General features: G+C 36.6%; 1 protein-coding gene across 1 annotated transcript; it reads right to left on the reverse strand.

Moving 5' to 3' along the window:
- Positions 1–11,908: 11,908 nt before the first annotated feature.
- On the reverse strand, positions 11,909–17,941 carry LOC149841175 (WAT1-related protein At5g07050-like). Its single transcript, XM_090005207.1, has 7 exons — positions 17,748–17,941; positions 15,575–15,637; positions 15,366–15,482; positions 14,124–14,376; positions 13,849–14,013; positions 13,456–13,607; positions 11,909–12,143 (listed from the first exon to the last, which is right to left on the reverse strand). Exons 1-7 carry the CDS (start codon positions 17,939–17,941, stop codon positions 11,909–11,911), a joined length of 1,179 nt encoding a protein of 392 aa, XP_089861333.1.
- Positions 17,942–20,000: the final 2,059 nt, after the last annotated feature.

A 20,000-nucleotide genomic window follows, 5' to 3' on the forward strand; every position in this document is an offset into this window, starting at 1 on the left:
GTGTCTCACCTGCCAGCACGTGAAGATCGAGCATCATAAAAGAAGTGGACTGCTCCAGTCTTTGGATATTCTTGAGTGAAACTGATACTACATATCAATGAATTTCGTCATAAGTTTGTTGATGACCTATCATCAGTACTATACCATCTACGTGATTATGGACCTTTTGATAAAGAGTACCTATTTTCTACCTATCAGGGTGAGTTAGAGTCTGGAGAGCTTAGCAGATCTATATGTGAATGAGATTATTCGATTTCATGGGGTATCACATTCAATCATGTCAGACCGAGACCCACATTTTATATCTCAATTTTGGTGCCAATAGCAGAAAACCCTAGATACCATGTTGAAGTTCAGCATGACGTTTCACCCATAAACTGACAGACAGACAGAGCGCATGATACAGATGCTTGAGGATATGGTTAGAGCATGCACACTGAATTGGGCAGGATAGTGAGAAAAGCATGTAAAGCTTACAGAGTTCTCCTACAAAAACAACTACCATGACATTATTGGTATGGCCCTCAAACGATGCTCTATACGGTAGACCATGTAGATATTCGGTGTGCTGGGATGAGGTTGGAGTGTGAGTAGTGGAGTCTCTAGAGGCTATCCAACACTACTCAGACTAGGTGTGGTTGATTCAACAATGTCTAGTTGCAGCATGGAACATGTGGAAGAGTTACGCCGATCAGCGACGTAGGAAACTTAGTTTTGTCATGGGCGATCACATGTTTCTTCAGATCTCACCTACGAAGAGTGTTTAGGTTTGGGAAGAAGGAAAAGTTGAGCCTTCGATTTGTTGGACCTTTCAAGATTCTTGAGCACATTGACGAGTTAGCTTACCCTGTGACATTTCCTTCTTAGTTTTTCTAGATCCACAACACCTTTCACGTTTTGATATTATGGAAGTATGTGGCTTTTCCTTCACACGTGATTCACTATGAGGCGATCAAGGTACAACCTGACTTGACGATAGAGGAGAGACCGGAGAAGATTGTGAATCGTTAGGAGAGGAGACTTCGAAGTAGGACAATCTCATTCGTGAAGGTGTGTTGGTAGCATCACGAACTGGATGAGTGCACCTGGGAGCCTGAGGCCGATATGTGTAACCACTACCTATATTTATTCAGTATGTTTTAATTTTGTAGATGAAATTTTTTAAGGAGGTAGGGATGTAATATGCCATATTTTTCTATGATTTTAATTTCAAAAAATATAATTTTTTAAACTAAATATTTAATTAAATTGATAAAAATCTTAAAAAATATATTAAAATATAGGTGACATCAGTTAGGTTTGAGCATGGCCCAGAGCCCACTGACAAAACCAAGATAAGTCAATTATTATTTGAGAAAAATTTTGTTTTTAACCTTTAAATTTGAGCAAAAATTGAGTAAAATTTAGGTAAAATTCAGGCAAAAATTAGGTATGTACACCGTTATATGTGCCTCATAATTTTGAGCAGGTTGGTAACCTGTTTTCTAAAATCAGGTTATGGTTGGCCTGAAAATCATATTTTTCAAGAATAACCTGCCTCTTTTTTTGCCTTATTCTAGATTGGATCAGACTGGATCCACTCTGTTTGATTCAAGTTAATATTGATTTGGACCCAGTTTAGGACCCATATTGACTACGATCCAATCCAGATTAGATCCATATGGATTTGGATATAGATTTGGATCTTAGATCTAGATTTGAATATGAAATCCATTAATGGCCAAATAAAAACTTTAAAATCAATTTAAAATTTTAATTAGGTAGTTAGAGTTCTACCTTGGTTTGAACTCTACTCTAGGGAGACTAACAGAGAGGGCGACACCCTCTGAAATATTCCCAAAATATTATATTAAATAAAATAATTAAATAAATAATTAATTAAAAGAAAGATATTATCTAGAAGAGGTAGAGTTCTATATTGAGTACAACTCTACTCTCTAAAGTCTTTTCTAGAAGGGACATCACCCTCTAGATAAATCCAATAATAAATAAATAAATAATAAAATATGAAAAAAAGAAGTGAAGATATAAAAGGGGTTAGTTCCCTCTCTCTAGAAAATCATGCTCTAGAGAGAGACGAAGAGAGTTACAGAGAGAGTCTCAAACTCGTGTGGGAAAGAGAAAAAAAAGGAGAGAAAAGTGAAAGAAAGAAAAGAAGAAGAAAGAGGAAAAAAATCAATTTTTACCATACATCCATCAATTTCTAAGTTTTTATGGGAGGAAATAGGTAAAAATTTGATTCATGTGTAAGTTTGAGGTTAAAGAGAAATATGATTTCGAAATAACATATATTTATGTATATGTATTGTTATTTTTAGTAGATTAATGTATTCATATCATTATTAACATATATATATATATATATATATATATATATATATATATATTAATTTTCCTAATTCAAGAGTCTGAAAGTACATATGGAAATACATATTCAAACCCATTGATTTTATTTATTTTTGTACATGAACATGATTCATGCATCAAAACTATGTTTATGCCATAGATTCAGTTGATTCTATTGATGTATTTTGGATAGTCATGAAAGTTTAGATTGTTGATTTTGTTGATATTCATATACTTGATTATTACATGTTGTCGACTTCCTTTTTATAGCCATGCATGATAAATATATATTTTGCCTTGTTCGACCTTTCTATTTGATGATTTTTTTCATGTTTTGAAAATATATTAATTAATTAGATTTGTTTTGTGAGCAGTCTGATCAGACCTGCAAATATGCCTTTTGTGAAAAGGCTGATCAGACCTGCATATATGCTTTTTGAGAGTAGTTTGATCAGGCTTGCCAAGATGTTGCACATATGCAGTCTAATCAGACTTTGCCTATATGTATTATGTGTGCAATCCGATCAAATTGGCCAATGTGTGTGCATATGTATCCTAATCAGATTTTCTAATATGTTGTACATGTGTAATTAATCAGATTTGCCAATGTGTTATGTATGTGCAATCTAATGAGACTCTCGATATGTGGTGTGTGAGCAATCTAATCAGATTGACATATGTGTTGTGTGCTTGCAATCTGGTCAGATTTGCTAGTGTGATATGAGTAAGCAATTTAATCAGATTTGTTAATGGTTGTGTGTGTGCAATCTGATTAGATTTGTCAATGTGTTGTGTGTGAGCAATCTATTTAGATTTTCCAATCTGTCGTGTATGTGTAATATGATAAGATCTGTCAATATCTTTTTGTGAGCAATCTGATTAGATTTACCGATATATTTTTGTGTGCTATCTGATTAGACATGCTGATGCACTATTTATGAGCAATCTAATCAGATTTGTCGATATACTGTGTGTATGCAATCTGATCGGACTTATAGAGTTTTATGCTATGTAAATCGGAACAGACTTATCATATTCAGGTACATATTCATTTTAGTTGTAGGCTTATGTATTTGATTACATATTTGATTGGTTATGTATGCTTATGTAGTCGAGTGACATGTTGCAAATATGCATATCATATGCATGAATCTAAAGTTTATTTTGATGTTTGCATAAATATGATCATATGCATGTTTGGATGTTTATGCATGAAATTGATCATGATAATATGTATTCCAAGCATTTGTTTGCATGTGTATGCATTGGGTTTTATGTGCATTCATGTTGTGTGTTTGAATGTGTATTGTGAACATGTTCTGAAACATTGAGTGTTTTGCATGATCACTAAAATTTTGCAAAGGTGCATAAATTATGTGTGAGATGGGTTGGTAGTTAGATGTGAACCACTGCAGTCCGTGTAGGCCATGATTATGTGTTTCCCCAATTATTGTTAATTTTATTTATGCATTTGCAAAATTTATTTATGAAAATTATTGGTTTTCCAAAATTAATTACATTGTTAAATTTTTGTGGGTCAGGGCCCGAAGTTGGTTTTCATATGTGGATTTACAAAACGGTTCTTATATAAAGAACTTGAAATTGTTTAAAAGGTAAAAGAGATTAAACAATTCAATTAATCTCTTTCTTGATATTTTTTATATAGTATGAGAATCTTGGATGACGATCTTGGGAGATCATGAGGATACTAAAACTTCATGTGGGATTGTGTCTTTTAACCTGATGTGGTGGTTCACCTCGGCTATGGTTTTAGGGAGATTTCAGCCATTTTTTTGTGTGGTGTTGTTGTTGATTCACCTGTAGTTTTGGTATACCAAGAAAGTAGCCTCAATGCTTGATGATTTTTATTGATGTCTCAATATTAGGCAAAAATTTCTAATATTCTAATGGAAGGTGAGGATCCTAGATATCAGTCGAGGAACAAGTGTGGAACCCAGCAATAAAATATAAATTGTGTGTTAAACTATAACTGAGAACCTAACTTAGACTTCAGAAATTTATTCTCGTTTTAAGTATCTGCATCTTAAGAAAAAGTGAAAACTAAATTTGTGTGCATTTAATAGGGGCATGCATGCAAAAACTAACTCCGATAAATAACTTAATAAGTTATTCATACATATGCATTGAATCATGCATATTTATTGTTCAACACTAGTTCATGCATTCATGCTTATTTTGTTTCGCATGATATTTGTTATTGCATGATATTTTGTTAAATACTTGAATGATAAGTTAATTATGCTAGATTGTTATTATGTTATTCCTCTGAAATTTATTCATGAATTTGGTTTATGCTCTTTCTTTTATTGTTTCGATTTTTAGATAAAATTCGCACAAAGGACTTTGATTCATACCCATTTAAATAAAACTGTTTTACACGTCTTGTTGCTCAGTGATGTCTTGACTTGTTGGTTGGAGACTGCTAGCCTTGTGTGACTAGTTTCTGGGTTCTTTGAAAAAATGTCTCATTTATGACATAGACGATTTTATTGTCTTAGTTGATTTGATATTATTTATTGATTTAATAAAGTTGATTCTTCTTCTTCGATTCAATTGACAATTTAGATTGTGGTTTGGTATATTAAATTTGTGAGGCTCTGGATCTTTGGGTTTATTTTCGTAATTGTTTAAAAAAAATCTAATATTTTTATGAGGTTTAGTTGGGGTCATTGCAATGTGAAAGCCCTTCTTCTTCAAATTTGCATATGTTAGGACCTTGTTCAAAAGAACAAGCCAACCTGTAAATGAAGCCCTTATCGAAAATGCCTTGTCCCACAAGGCATGTGTAGGATGCCATTTCATCATTGGATATGATAAATGCATGAGCCAATGAGAGCTCACATTACCTAGATGTTTTCCACCATAATTGGTCTAGTATATTATTGTGCACCACTAGAGAAAGAAGGCTTGTGAGGATAATCCATTTAAGGGCAATATGTGGGAAATGATTAGCATATAACACCATGTCCCAACCACCACTAAGTGACTAGTGCCCTACGATCAAGCTACCTTTGTGTCTAGCCGCATGATAAAGAGAAGGAAAAATAACCATTAGTGGAAAATCTAATAGCCAAGGGTCCTAAAACAAAAGTGTCCAATCCATTGCCAACCTTCATTGAGGACCCATTAACGAATAAGTCAATCCCTTTACTCTATGCCTTTCAAATACCAAAAATCGACTTCCACCTGCAGCTCTGGGACAACCACCAAGGCCAACTGATGCAAAGCATTGAGATGACACTACTATGAACAAGCTGAAAACACATTCATGAAAGATATGTCATCGAACCCAAATGTGTATACTTAATCCAGCACCAATAGGAGATTGAAATTTTTGATAATTTCGAATTTATGGAATTTTTGTATTAAGATTTTATCTAAAAACGTGATTTTATTAGCATTTAAGAAATTTTTTTATTTTATTTTTAAGATTTTTCTAAATCTAATTAAATAATCAGATCCTGATCTAGGTCCAATAGCCTGTTAGGATTATTTTAGGGCTATTGGAAGGTGTAAGGGGCTTTAGGTAGGATTTGTTTTATTTTATGGATCTAGATTTTCCTTATGTTTGAATATATTTTGGATCATAATTATGGTTGTTGGGAACCTTCAATGTCTATTGAATCCCCAACTAGCTATTGAATTTGGAACCCTTTGATTGGGCCTAGGGACGATAACCCTAAAAGCCCCCTATGAGAAAACATTGGCAGCATCCTCTATTTGAAGCCCTAACAACAAAAAATGAGACAACCACATTTTGAAAGAAGAATAACCCCCTTGGAGCATGCGTGAAGACTCTCCCTCTCTCTATCATGTTCCTTATTGTGGCCGTCAAGGACGTGTGCTGCATAAAATTGTCAGCCGTACATCAACCCTGCAAAGGTCCATCTGTGTGCTGAGAATCTGAGAAGGATGCCATTTTTGGATTGGCCAACATCTCATTATCGAAGCTAATAGATTTGGACATTTTCTCCCTCTTTCTTGTTGATTATTGCTTGTTAAATACTGTATTTGGTTTTAAGAGAATTATATTTGTCAAATCTATTTTTGAAAACTGAATAGATCAAATTTCGTGTTGAATATGTGTTGTTAAAAGTGGATCATGGGGAAAGAGAATCGTATGCATGCTAATGTAATTCAAAACTCTCTTTGTATGATATACTAATTGAATATATGTTAAACTTTCTGTTTAATTTACTACAGTTAAACAAAATAGGATTGAACGTCTCACATTTTCTTCTTGCATTTGACGTCAAACCGACCTTCCTAGCTTCAGTTTGACATCCTCTTGACTGATATCAGAATGGTTATTGTTGTACCTAAATGAATGCATTTTATTAATATATCTTGTTTCCTAAAACTTTTAGCTTCCTGCTTTAGCATGGACAACTTGGATTATGAACTATGATTTCCTCTGTTAATATTAACGCCCACTCCAAAATCCTATTAGAAGGTTTTGTTTAGGACAAGGACATTGTGCAACATTTTCATTTGATATTTTGTGTGTGCGCCTAAATTCTTGAATCGAAGGTGAATCAATTGACATTCAATTGATTCATCATTTCTTTTTGTTTTGGTGTTTGACTATGCTAATGTCACTGCTGAACCCATTAAGATGTGTGTTAGTTATGTAATCATCATGACAACATGTAGAAAAGTTCCATTGGATTCAGATCTACATGCATTTATTATCTCATGCATACTCTGTTTACGTATTGTTAACACTTGATTTTTTGCAATAGAGTTTATTCGTTCTTGTTTTACGTTAACATAAAATATTTGTTGTTGTAGCTTGAGTGCATAGTTCTTTTATGTTTATATGAACTAAGTAGATAACATCTTAATACGGCAAGAGATATTATGATTTCTTGCTCTACGTCGATTGTATTGTCACTATCCTAATCTGCCTTGTTCATGTCTATTATTAGCCGAGCTCACATCGAATATTGGCATTATATTAATTTCCTACTATGTTAGGAATTTTTCTCATATTGGATCTTTCTACTGCACGTGAATTTTTTGAATAATTAATATATCAATAATTGAAGTTAATAAAATAAATTTAATATTTGTGGCATATCTACTTATTCATCTACAACCCCACCTTCGTAGTTGCGTAGTTCTTGGTGTTTGGGACATCGTTAGGGCGTTCCTCAGCGTCACACCCCCTTTAGTTTGTGTTAGGTTGTTATCAGAGCGAGGGTTGTTGGTTTTTTTTTGGCACAATTCAATGACTAGGAATAGGTGTGGACGAGCAGAACAAAGCATGAAGAAGATGATGTAACTCAAGAGTTATGCTGATAAAATATAAAGCTTCATCATCAGTTGTTGGAGACCATGCATAGACTTGATTCCATGGAGTTCTAGCAAAGACATCAATCAGATAACGTGGATGAAGGTCACCTCTCATCAAGTTTGACTACCTCTTCTCATCGGCACCACAACCCTGTATGATCAAACAACTAGGCCACAGGAATCAAGTTTGAAATTCTTGAGTTTTTTAGAATATATAGCCTCAAATAGTTTATTGATTGGTTGAACCAATCAATAAAATCATGGACTTCAAGGAAGTCCCGGATCGTAAATAGGTCAACCTCATGGCTATCCGCCTCAAGGGCAGGGTAGCAGCTTGGTGTCATCAAATTAGGCAAACCTGCCAAAACCAAGGCAAGACACCTATCTTGGATTGGGCGCACATAGAGCATAAACTTCGTACTCAATTTTTGCCTCACAACTATCATCAGGAGTTGTACCAGAGATGTCAAAATCTAAAGCAAGATATATGTAGTGCATGCTAGTGCACCGATGAGTTCCATGAACTTGTGGTTCGTAAAAACACATAGAGGATAAGGAACTATTGGTATCCAAATACACAGGTGGATTAAAATTTCAAATCCAAGATATGCTACATTTTGTAGATTGTTGCACTATCTCAGATGCACACCAGTGTGCTAAGCTTTGGGAGAAGTTCCTCCAACATAGGGTGACCAGTAGGATGACTCTTTAGTCTAAGGCTCCTTCAAGAGTAACATCATCTCATCCTAGCATGTCAGCTTCTTTCAGTCGGCCCACTCATGGAGCATGCCAAAGCAAGCCCCCAACCCAACCACCTCTCAATCATGACCTGTAGGATCGCCATCAAGTGCTATACTTATGGTGGAATGGGCCATAGGGAATTAGATTGCCGATCCAAGGCTTTTTCATTGACAAGGTTCACGAAGAACTTAGGATTTTTAGGGTGAGCCTATTTATGGTTGAAGATGAATACAAAGAGGAGACACTTTATGCGGATCAAGGAGAGGCTCTGATTACCTGCCATATTTGCTTAGCCCCTAAGCAAGATGCGGGATATCGTTGGTTGCGAACAAACATTTTCTAATCTACATGCACTATCGAAGGAAATATATATAGGTACGTCATCGACTTCGGGTGATGTGAAAATGTTATATTCGTTCAAGCCGTGTCTAAACTCAAGTTGGAGACACAAACATCTAAGGCCATACCAAATGTCATGGTTGTAGGACAGTGTAGATGTCAAGGTCATGTGCCAGTGCCTAGTTATGTTTTCTATAGGAAATACATAAATTTACCAAGTGTGGTTTGATGTTCTACTGATAGATGCTAACCATCTCATCCTCGATAAGTTGCGGCAATATAATAGATTTGTTACTCATAATGCCCGAATTAACATGTACTCATTCTTGTTTGAAGGTAGAAAAATTATGTTAGCACCTTTTAGAGAGCTACCTACATCTTATTCATCGGCCAAGCTTAACTCATCTGAGACACCCACTATGTTGTTGGCTAGGTAAAAACTGAAGTCATCCTTATCAGGAGTGACCACCTGTTACCTGCTTTTATCTTTTGACATAGTTACAGAAGCCCGTGTCATTGATCCTCTAGTCCAGCCACTTTTGGAACATTTTAGTGATCTTTTTCCTGAGGTGCTTCCACCTGGATTACCTCCTTTGTGTGATGTCTAACATCAGATAGATCTCCAACCTGAAGCGTCCCTCACACACCTCCCACGTTATCGTATAAGTCCCACCAATTATGAGGAATTGCATACTCCGATTGAATATTTATAACAAAAAGGTTATGTGAGGGAGAGTGGGTCCATGCACCATTCCCGCACTGCTAGTTCCCAAAGAGAACGAAACATGGTGTATATGTGTTGATAAGCACGACATCAACAATACCACTATCAAGTATAAGTTTCTTATTTCTCAACTAGATGATTTGCTTGATCAGTTCGTAGACACCAAAAAAAATTCATATTAGATCTTCATAATAGCTATCACCATATTAGAATTAGGTCAGAAGATGAATGGAAGACTGCCTTCAAGACTCGATATGGTCTGTATGATTGGTTGGTAATGACATTTGGATTGTCTAATGCACCATTCACCTTCATGCGAATCATGAACCAAGTTTTAAGATCATATATAAAAAAATTCCTTGTCGTTTACTTTGATGATATCTTGATCTATACAAGGATGAACATGAGCATTTGTCTCATTTACATTCTATCTTTACCATTATTAAGCGCATGCAATTTTATGCTGCTCCGGACAAACTGATGGCCAAACTGAGGTCATCAAACAATCACTTGAAAATTTATTGTGTTCACTTGTTGGTGATCGGCCTAAATCTTGGCCTAGCATTTTGTCACAATCTGAATTTGTATTTGATAAATATGTTAATAGGTCAGCTGGTTTTAATCCTTCTAAAGTTGTGTGGTTCTAACCCTTTCTTTGTAGTTGATTTAGCCCTTATCCCTTTTGTGGGGGCAATTCATAAATCTATTCAGGAAAGAACAGATGCACTTTATGAGGTACACGAATAGGTAAGGCAAAATATTGTTGAAAGCACAACAAAATCTAAAGAAGTTGCGGATAAAAAGTGTCAACTGGCAATCTTTGAACCTGATGATTTTGTTTGGGCCATCCTATCTTAAAACAGAATACCTCCTGATATATGAGATAAATTGGCCAAGAGGTGTCCCGGTGTTCAAGAGAATAAATGAAAATGAGTATAAGTTAGATTTGCCTTCTAACTATAATACTTTTTACATATTTAATGCTAAATGTCTCTCCAATTATCATGGTGATTCAATTGATGATGAGCAGTCTCCGATGACGACGAAGCCTTTCGAGCCTGGGGGCTGATGCAGAGCATCGCGATGACACTACTACATACGAGTTCGGAAAAGATATTTCATTGGCACCAATATGAGATTGAAATTTTTGATAATTTTGAATTTTTTAAATTTTTGTAAAGATTTTGTCCGAGAATGTGATTTATTATCATTTAAGAATTATTTTGATTTTAATTTTTAAGATTTTTCTGAATCTAATTAAAAAATAAAATCTGAATATAGGTTCAATAGCCCGTTAGGGGCCTTTCTAGCATGAGACCCACCCCAGAAGAATTTTGGAATCGCCTTTGTGATATCTTCTCTATGCTTTTAGGCATATTAAGGATCTGTAAAAGGTGGGAAGGAATCGTAACCAAAACAAGCCTCCTTGGAGTCGCAAGAGGGCGACCCAAGTACCTATCAATCATCTTAGAGATCCTGTTCTCCACCTTTGCCCAGTGTGAGTCCCTGGTGACACCCGAGTGCAGTGGGATCTCCAAGTAGTGGAGAGGTAAAGAGGTCATTGCACATCCATAAATGATTGGTATGGATGTGCATACATGTTCCTCTGCATTGAGAAGTATCACTTGACTCTTTGCCTAATTAACCTGTAACCCAAAGATGACCGAAAAACACTGCAATACCAACCACAACCACCACATACTCTCATTTCTAAAAATAAGATCACCAGCATAGAGAAGATGACTAAAACATAGGATTCCTGGTAGAAAAATCCCATTGAATACCCCATTTGAGACAACTGCATCTAACAAGGAAGAGAGCCCCTGCATTGCAATATCAAAGATAAGAAGGGGGATTGGGTCCCCCTGTTTAAGGCCTCTTTACAGAGAAAAAAAATCACTTTTGCTAAGAGGAAATAAGACATTTAATCCAAGAAATTCATCTGTCACCAAACCTCCTTTTGCTAGACGTGACAAGATAATCTCAGATGACCGAATCAAATGCCTTGGATAGATCAACCTTAAAAACAAAGGCAAGCTGCTTGCTGTGATGAATATGATGTAAAGCTTCGTTGGCCAACACCACATATACGCATACCAGGAATAAAGAGGGGCAGGTTGTATGTTCCCGCCTCCCCCTTCAAAAAAAACTTTTCTTGATCGAAAAACTATGATTCCAGGAGTTGAACACATCCATGAGGTTAGATTTCGTCAAAACAACCTATGAGTTCCAGCTAGGCGGTTTCTTATATATATAATACATATGAACCACTTTAGCAAGATACGTCTTATTCACTCTTTACATAGATAGACAACTCAAAGAGGGTCCGGCAAAAGCTTCATGAGCCACGTACGCAGACACAAGGGACAGAGATACACAATGACCACTGAGGAGCGGTTGACAGAACGGGCACACACCATGAACCCAAAAAAATGAAGAGGATTAAGGACTTTTAGGGGCAACTTCAGCTTTGCAAGAACAACTAGGCATAACATCCACTGAGGGGATCACCTGAATGAGAACACCCTCTTCTGCACTAAACTTGTCAGCCTTGGCTGCAGCTGCAGCTGCCACTGCTTCAGGATCATCTACTGCTGGTAAGGGGTGGACATGATCCATGCTTTTGCCCCATAAGACAATATAGAGGCCAAAAATAATGATAACTCCACCAATGATCCTGGAAGGAAAATAAAGCCTTGATTAAGAGTATGAAACAAGTCTTAACACTCTCATGGAATTGTCATGAAGAGAAGTGGACTTTTTTCACAAGTTTGACAGCACATGACATAACCAAGTTCATGAACTCTAAACTCAAGTTTAGTAGAAACAGTGTAGCTTATGAAGATCCAACATTTGGAGTGTAGCTCATGGACTTGATCACATATAGAAGCGTGCTCACCTCAACTGTAAATGTACTGAGTTTAGTTTGCAGAAGTAGCAGTCATTTAATTGGACATCGAGTCTCAGAAAATCAGACTGAATGGATTGGTTTATTTTTGTGGGCAGTAGAAAATGCCTTTTGTCACAAAATTTTCAGTTCCTTCGTAGACCTTACTCCACAGATGTGATATACATGGTTTGTTTAGCAGAAAACAGGTTTTTGGATCACGTGTTTGCAAGGTATAAACAGGTTTTCCAAAGCCTTTAAAACTCAAGTGGTCTATAACATGCAAAAATTGCATGTCTAAAAAGAAAACATTTTTGCATTGAAATACACAATCCAATGCGTGATCCCTAGCAAACAAACCATGTTGAACATGTATGAGATGCGATTTATTGCATACAACTTGCACCTGATTTCAATTATATATGATACAAAGTTGGTTTCAACTAAACCAAACATGTAGATCATATCTAGAGGGTCAGATATGCCAAATATTAATAATAATGGTTTTATGCAAAATGGTCCCCATCTCATTGGCCATTTGCAAATTAGTCCCTGCCTTATGAGATTTTGCAAAAAAACTTAAAAAATAAATTAGACTTTTTCACTCCTGCCCCCCCCCCCCCCCCCCCCCACCCCCCAACCCACAGGCACACCCCAGTTGGAACTCTTGGTGGGAGTAATTTGATAAAAATTGTATTTCTAAACGTAAAAATTTGATCTTTTGAGGATTATTGAAAATTCAGTACATTGTTGGTCGTTGATTTTTTAACTCTTAAAACAAACCGACATACATTGAAAAAACATGATCCAGATGTTGTTCTCAACTAAACTAAACATGTAGATCACATCTAGATTGTCAGATGTGCAAAAAAAAAAATGGATTTTTCCACTAGAGGGTTCCCTTACCCATAAGGGTAGTGAGTGCGCACACACACACAAATCTTATCCTTGACATCTCTATTCCCTATCACATTTGCAGTTAAAGTTCATAGTGGCCACAACACCAACACTAGGAATCGAGATGCAGCAGTCCCATCAAAGAAAATGATCAATCATAAAGTTGGATGAGTCAGACCCATAGTTTATTAAAGGCTATCCATACCCTCCCAAGTAGATGGCCTCATGCAGTATTGGAGAAGACAGAACCACCTGTATGAGCAGAAAGAGAGGGCTAAAAGCGGTAGCAAAAACTGGGCCCCTCTGCTTCATCACCAACCCCTGCACGTAGTACGTGACCCCTGAGCACACTGTTCCCTGTCATGCACATCCCACAATTAACTATGTAACAAATATCGCCGATATTTTGAAAATATCATGATTTTGTCGCGGTAGTTTCAAAAGCTGCTATGACACCTCAAAATGTCATAATTTTATTGCATTGCTTTTATAACACGTTTTACTTGATATTTTATATATTTTATATATTTTTATATATGCTTATATTTATCCATATTTTTTCTAAAAAATCAAAATTTTCAATATATAGATTTTATACCGAGTATACAGCAGTGAGGAGTCTACTGTTCCAACCCAAAGCCCAAGCAGATGCACCTGCACGGCGCTCCATCACCATTGCCAGCAGGGTCGCCTGTACCGTACCGATGAAGCAGATTATTGTGGTGAGGGATAGCTGAGCTGAGTACCTCCTGAGAGTGAAGGCCTAAGAAGAGAAAGGAACACATGATAGTGTTATGTTCACGAGTAAAACCTCTGCTGCAATTTTTTTTTGTTTTTCGGCAAAAATGATGCATACACACACAACCACTGTACCTGTAACACAAAGAAAGCAGCCCATGAGAAACACGCGCCAGTGACCATGATCGAGCCCTTCACCCAATCGGTGCCGGCGTCCGAGATGGTGCCATCCTTAGTGATTGTGGAACCTTGATGGTGCCTCCCAGACCATACCATGTTCACTAGGGGTCCTTTGTACAGGGAGATGATCATAGCTCCAGCTAATGTCACTAGTGTTCCCACAATCTTGGCTTGGCTCCTGAGCTTTTTCATCTTCACTTTCTCCATCCTACCATCCCACTAAAAACTCATAAAATAACATGCACGCATACATAGAGAAAAAGGATCATCCTACCCCCCAACTGCATAGTAGATATGTTTATCATTGTTTTCTTATTAAAAAACATACTTTGGATAGAATTGATTTAAAAAAAAAAAATTAAATATTTCATCTTCAAGTTTAAGTGCGATCAGCCATTGGTTTTTCTTACTAAAAAACACATATAAGCTTGGAAAATACCTAATCTAATACATATTTTTTTACTGAGTAAAACGTAGCAAGCGCATATACATTAGTAAAAATCACCTGCATTTTAGAATTTTCATGAGTTTTTGATATGGGTCATGCCCTACTTATAGGATCTACATGGTTTTTCTTAGCAAAAAAAACATGGTTTGGGTCATCCCATTGTGTAGCGTGAGCAGGTTCATTGACAAAGCCAATTCTAACCGAATTGATATCAGGTGCAATGTGATTGCACACTTTAAGTGTGCTGCTACACTTGATCACCCACCATATGCTGCTGGGCCCCACAGCTGACAAGCTGTATCCCAAAGATGGGTGGTGATCAGGTGCAACAGAGTGATGACATGCACTTGATCCTCTCTCATTATAACCCAAGAGACTTTTTTTTTCTTATGCAACCTAGGGAATAACCCTGTGATTTGAACCCTTGACCTCCCGGTTATGATAGTGACCTAACCATCCATCCAATTTTCTCATTTGACCCCAATTGTAACCCAAGGGACTCATACAATTGCTATAGGATGACTTGCATCTTGGATATGTAGGGTATTCAGTCTGAATAAGATACTGTCTGTAATTGTATGAAAAAGACACAGCAAATTAATAAGTAATCCATATACAATTTTTTTATAGAAATAAATATACAAATAAATGTAAAAAAGTATTATATTATATGCTTATTTTATATGTTTATACAAGCAATTTGGTTCAATATTGGAATATGTGCTTTAATGAATAATCTAGAAGTTCACCTGCATAAGATGGCCATCACGAAGGCCATGGCTGGGGTTACATTGCACATAGCAGATGTGAACGTTGTCGAAGTATACTTCATCCCAGCATAGTATAAGTTCTGGTCTATCACAGGCCTATGCATTAAAAAGAGAAAAAAAAACAAGCATAGTGTTAAAAAGGATTTGGAAATTGGAGATGGAGGAAGATTTAGGGTTTTAGTGGGTACCCAAGCAACCCAAGCAGGAACATGTGCAAAAAGATGCTAAAGGTGATCTTGGGTCTCACTTTCCTGTCAAAGAAGCAAAAATAATTTCAACATTTTATTGTATATATATATATATATATATATATATATATATATATATATATATATATATATATATATATATATACACGTGTAATAGAAATATGCCACATGGTTTTCTCATATTGTACTATGTAGCTATATATTTTACATCAATGCACATGATGCATAGGCGTATAGTAGACATCTTGTGGGTGTACACGTGGCCCTGATACCAGCTAACACATGCAAGCCGAGAAACACAAAAACACACACATGCACATTATGTGTTATACCACTAATATATATGGATCTGAATGCATATGAAATCAATGTATGTTGCATGTTTCACACAGCTATATATTATATTTTATAATGATGTGTACATTATAGAACGCATATAACAGTTGTACGATGAATCATGGATTCACACGTGCGCACATACGATAATATAATATATATATATATATAGTGGGATGGTTAGGCTCAAAGTTTTAGTTGCCCTTCAAAAATCATAGTTTTAAGTGTTTTATGATAGATTTGAATCGTTAGATGTGTTTATCATTGTTTATTCAATAAAAAAACATGATTTTGTGGGATGGTTAGGCTCAAAGTTTTTGTTGCCCTTCAAAAATCATAGTTTTAAGTGTTTTATGATATATTTGAATCGTTAGATGTGTTTATCATTGTTTATTCAATAAAAAAACATGATTTTGATTAAGCATCTTGATGCTCAGACATGTATTTTAAAGTGGCAAAAAATGAATGGTTGCTATTGTACAAAATTTTGATGATAAAATATTCATATTTTTACATCAAATAAATCTAAAAATAAAGCTTATTTCTTAATTAATAAGCAATGGGAAACTAACTGTTCAAATCTATCGTAAAACACTTAAAACTATGATTTTTGAAGTGACCTAACGAGACTTAAAGAAAAAATTAAGTGAACCATCCCACTACCATTTGGATACCTATGAAGACACTATGTTGCATGTTCCAGACAGCTATATATTATATTTTATAAAGATGTGCATTGTAGAACGCATATGTCCTACAATGAATCATGGATTCACACATGTACCCACACAAACAATAATATGCTATAGCAATATTATTGTTTGTGTAGCCCATAACAGTAGAAAAGCAAATCATCCACTGTTATCGGATACATATCAGCCCTTGATTGCACGGCGCAGCGGCAGAAACATGCATAAAAAAGGACTTAGCCTCATGCTAAAATCCATTATCCAACTAGAGAATTAAAGGCGGTCGTGATGGCCACTAATTTTATTTTATTTTTTAGGCAAAATCGATGCACAAGGCTTATCCTATTGTTGTTCGATGATTCACCCGTCTAACATTATGGGTTTTCCTCTCTCTCTCTCTCTCTCTCTCTCTCTCTCTCTATATATATATATATATATATATATATATATATATATATATATATATATATATATAAGAAGCAGACCACCACCAGATATACAACCATATCATTAGGATTTAAACTCCAGATATACAACCGTACCATTAGGATTTAAACTTGCAACATCCCAACGGAGGGGGACCTGCACTAACTACTACCAGACAAGCAGAGGCCCCATTGGCATGAAGGCACTATGTAATCTACATTAAAAAAACAATATATAGATCCAACAAGGACGCCACTTGGCCATAGGAGTTAATTAGTGCATGAGTGGTGCAAACCCAAGAGTATATCCAATGTTTGGGGCAGAACAACTTGGAGACAGGTAGTGGCTGCTCTTATTAAAGAGGGGCCCCAGTGTACTGCCAATCAACAAATTTTGGCATGTTTATAGCCGTTGATGTTTTAATCATCATAATATTCTATAAGAAGGTTAGATTTGATCAATACAATGAGATCCCAAGAAGGGCACGAACTGAATTGTGTTGTGCACACTGGGCTTTACACCACCCGAAGAACAACCATAGCTCATCAGGAATTTCCAGCGTGGCATTCTCACTCTAGGTGTAGTGTAACAAACAAAAATAAGAGAGAGAGAGAGAGAGAGTATCATATAGTTCCACATACTCAAGCAGACAATTAACTGCATGCACACACTCAGGCCACGGGAGACAAGCAAAAGTATACCTTTCCAAAACGATTGCAAAGGGGGCCATAACAAGTGTTGCAACAGCATGCCTATAAACCACTAGCGTGTATTGACTCTGACCTTGTTTCAAAGAAACAATGGAGATGATGTTCATCCCTGCATACCCAAACTGCACAGAGGTCATGGCTACATAAGGCATCACTCTGCTTAGGAATTCACAGATACGAGCCATGATAATTTCAAAAAAAGAAATATGTTGGTAGTGCCAAGGATAATCGAGTGTTTATATAGTGATCATGGAGCACTTAAGACTCATTTCTTTAAACCCTCCATCAAGTATGGTCACTCCACTAAGTCAATTTGGTGCAAGTTCATGTCTATACTACCACAAAAACAATGAAGATAAAGAGTGTAAAATAACGCATAGGAGGAGATCCATGTCATACTAGAGGGGGGTGAATGGTGGGTAGTGGAATTGGACGATGACCCAAATGGAACAAACTTGAGTGCTTGCTGATGCCTCTTGTGGAATGACAACTGCTAGCTAGCCAAGATGGTGGCAAACATAGCTTTTGGGAACTTTGCATAATTAGATAACACAGGTTGGATTAAGTGATGAGGCTCACACCTTGGCTTGGATTAATTAATAACGATTCATTAATCTTTGATGGACTCGATTAGCTGACTCGTTGCCATATCTCAGCCAGATACGAGTCCCTCCCAACATGTTCTTCCAGGACCACATTGTCATGAGCTATGTCACAATGACACGCCATTTAGAGGGCGTGTCATGGATGACACGAGTCGGACACACTATGTCATGCTGACATGACTCTGAGGTATATGGACATTATTCTAATATTTTTTTATTATTTTTAAACATTTTTTCATAATATTTCGATGAAAAAATACATATATATTCATTAATCAAAAACTCAATTTACAATTTGGGAAAACTAATCCAAAGAATATAAGGCGCTTTTCAAAAGATAACCCCCCAAGTAAAAAAATCCAAGACCCAAACCCTATATGAATGTTTTATACTGGACCTTGATTTTTATTATCTAAGATCAAGGAAAACCACCTGATTAATGGTAATCCCATAATTTCAGTTATTACATATAATCTTTTCTTTTATCCCTCTCATATAAAAAAAAGACAAAAATTCTTTGTTGTTACATTATCTGGAATCATATAGGAACAATAGTGAATACTTATGAATATAGAAAGAGAGTGGAAGAGAAACAACTACACAAAACTAGAACTAGCTACTATACCGGTAGTGGCCATCTTTTGATTTTGTTAATTTTGTTTTGTTTGATTAACTTGAAGTTCCTTAAATACCTCTGCCTTTTTTGAAATATCATGAACAGTTTCTGTGGGTTGAGCTCCTTTTTCAAGCAAATATAGAATAGCAGGAACATTTAAATAAGTTTGATTCTTAATTATCGTGTGGTAAAAGCCTACTTTCCAAATATCTCTCCCCTCTCTTATGAAATTAACTATCAAAACCTTACCAGCTATTGACTAAAAATTATAAAAATCTGTGTCCTCGTATTTAATTAAAAAAAATCAAATTTGCATGTTGGATTTGAGAAAAAAATCATGTCATACCCGTATCTTTGTGACATAAGTCATGAGGGAGGCGAGAGACCCAGTAATCGGACCGGGTACCTTGCCACTCAAAACGAAACCCCCCATTTTACATCAAGAGCAACTTTTACAAAAATTGCTAAATATACCAGCACTTTCTGAAAAACCGTTAAATGCAAAATGGAATTTCTAAAATGTTAAAACATAATACAGTCTTATTCATGTGTTGTTCACCAATTTTTGTAAGAGACACCAGGGTAGAAATGTGTTGACACGGGAGGGTAGTAGGGATGGCAGTGGACCGGGGGAAAGCGGGGCCCCGCCTCGCCCTGTTTGGACCGGGGATGAAGGGTATGAAACGGGGATGGAGGCAGGGACGAAGGTTAAAATCCATCCCCGTCCGGGGGTGGAGGCGGGGATGGACGTGCACTTTTCCCCGCCCCGCCCCGCCTCATCCCCGTTTGAACCGGGGATGGAGGACATGTAACGGGGATGAAGGCGGAGATTGAGGATAAAATCCATTTCCCGCCGGGGATGGAGGCGGGGGTGGAGGATAAAATCTTGAGGCGGGGTGGGGGTGGAGACCTTGTCCCCCGCCCCGCCCCAGCCCGCCCCACTGCCATCCCTAGAGGGTAGGAGGGTGCAGGTTGTGTTTTCGGTCGCTGAGTACCTTGAAAAGTAGTCGATCCAATTACTGA

This window comes from Nuphar pumila, chromosome 4, assembly GCF_984573655.1.
Source record: "Nuphar pumila chromosome 4, dmNupPumi1.hap1.1, whole genome shotgun sequence".
NCBI lineage: Eukaryota > Viridiplantae > Streptophyta > Magnoliopsida > Nymphaeales > Nymphaeaceae > Nuphar > Nuphar pumila.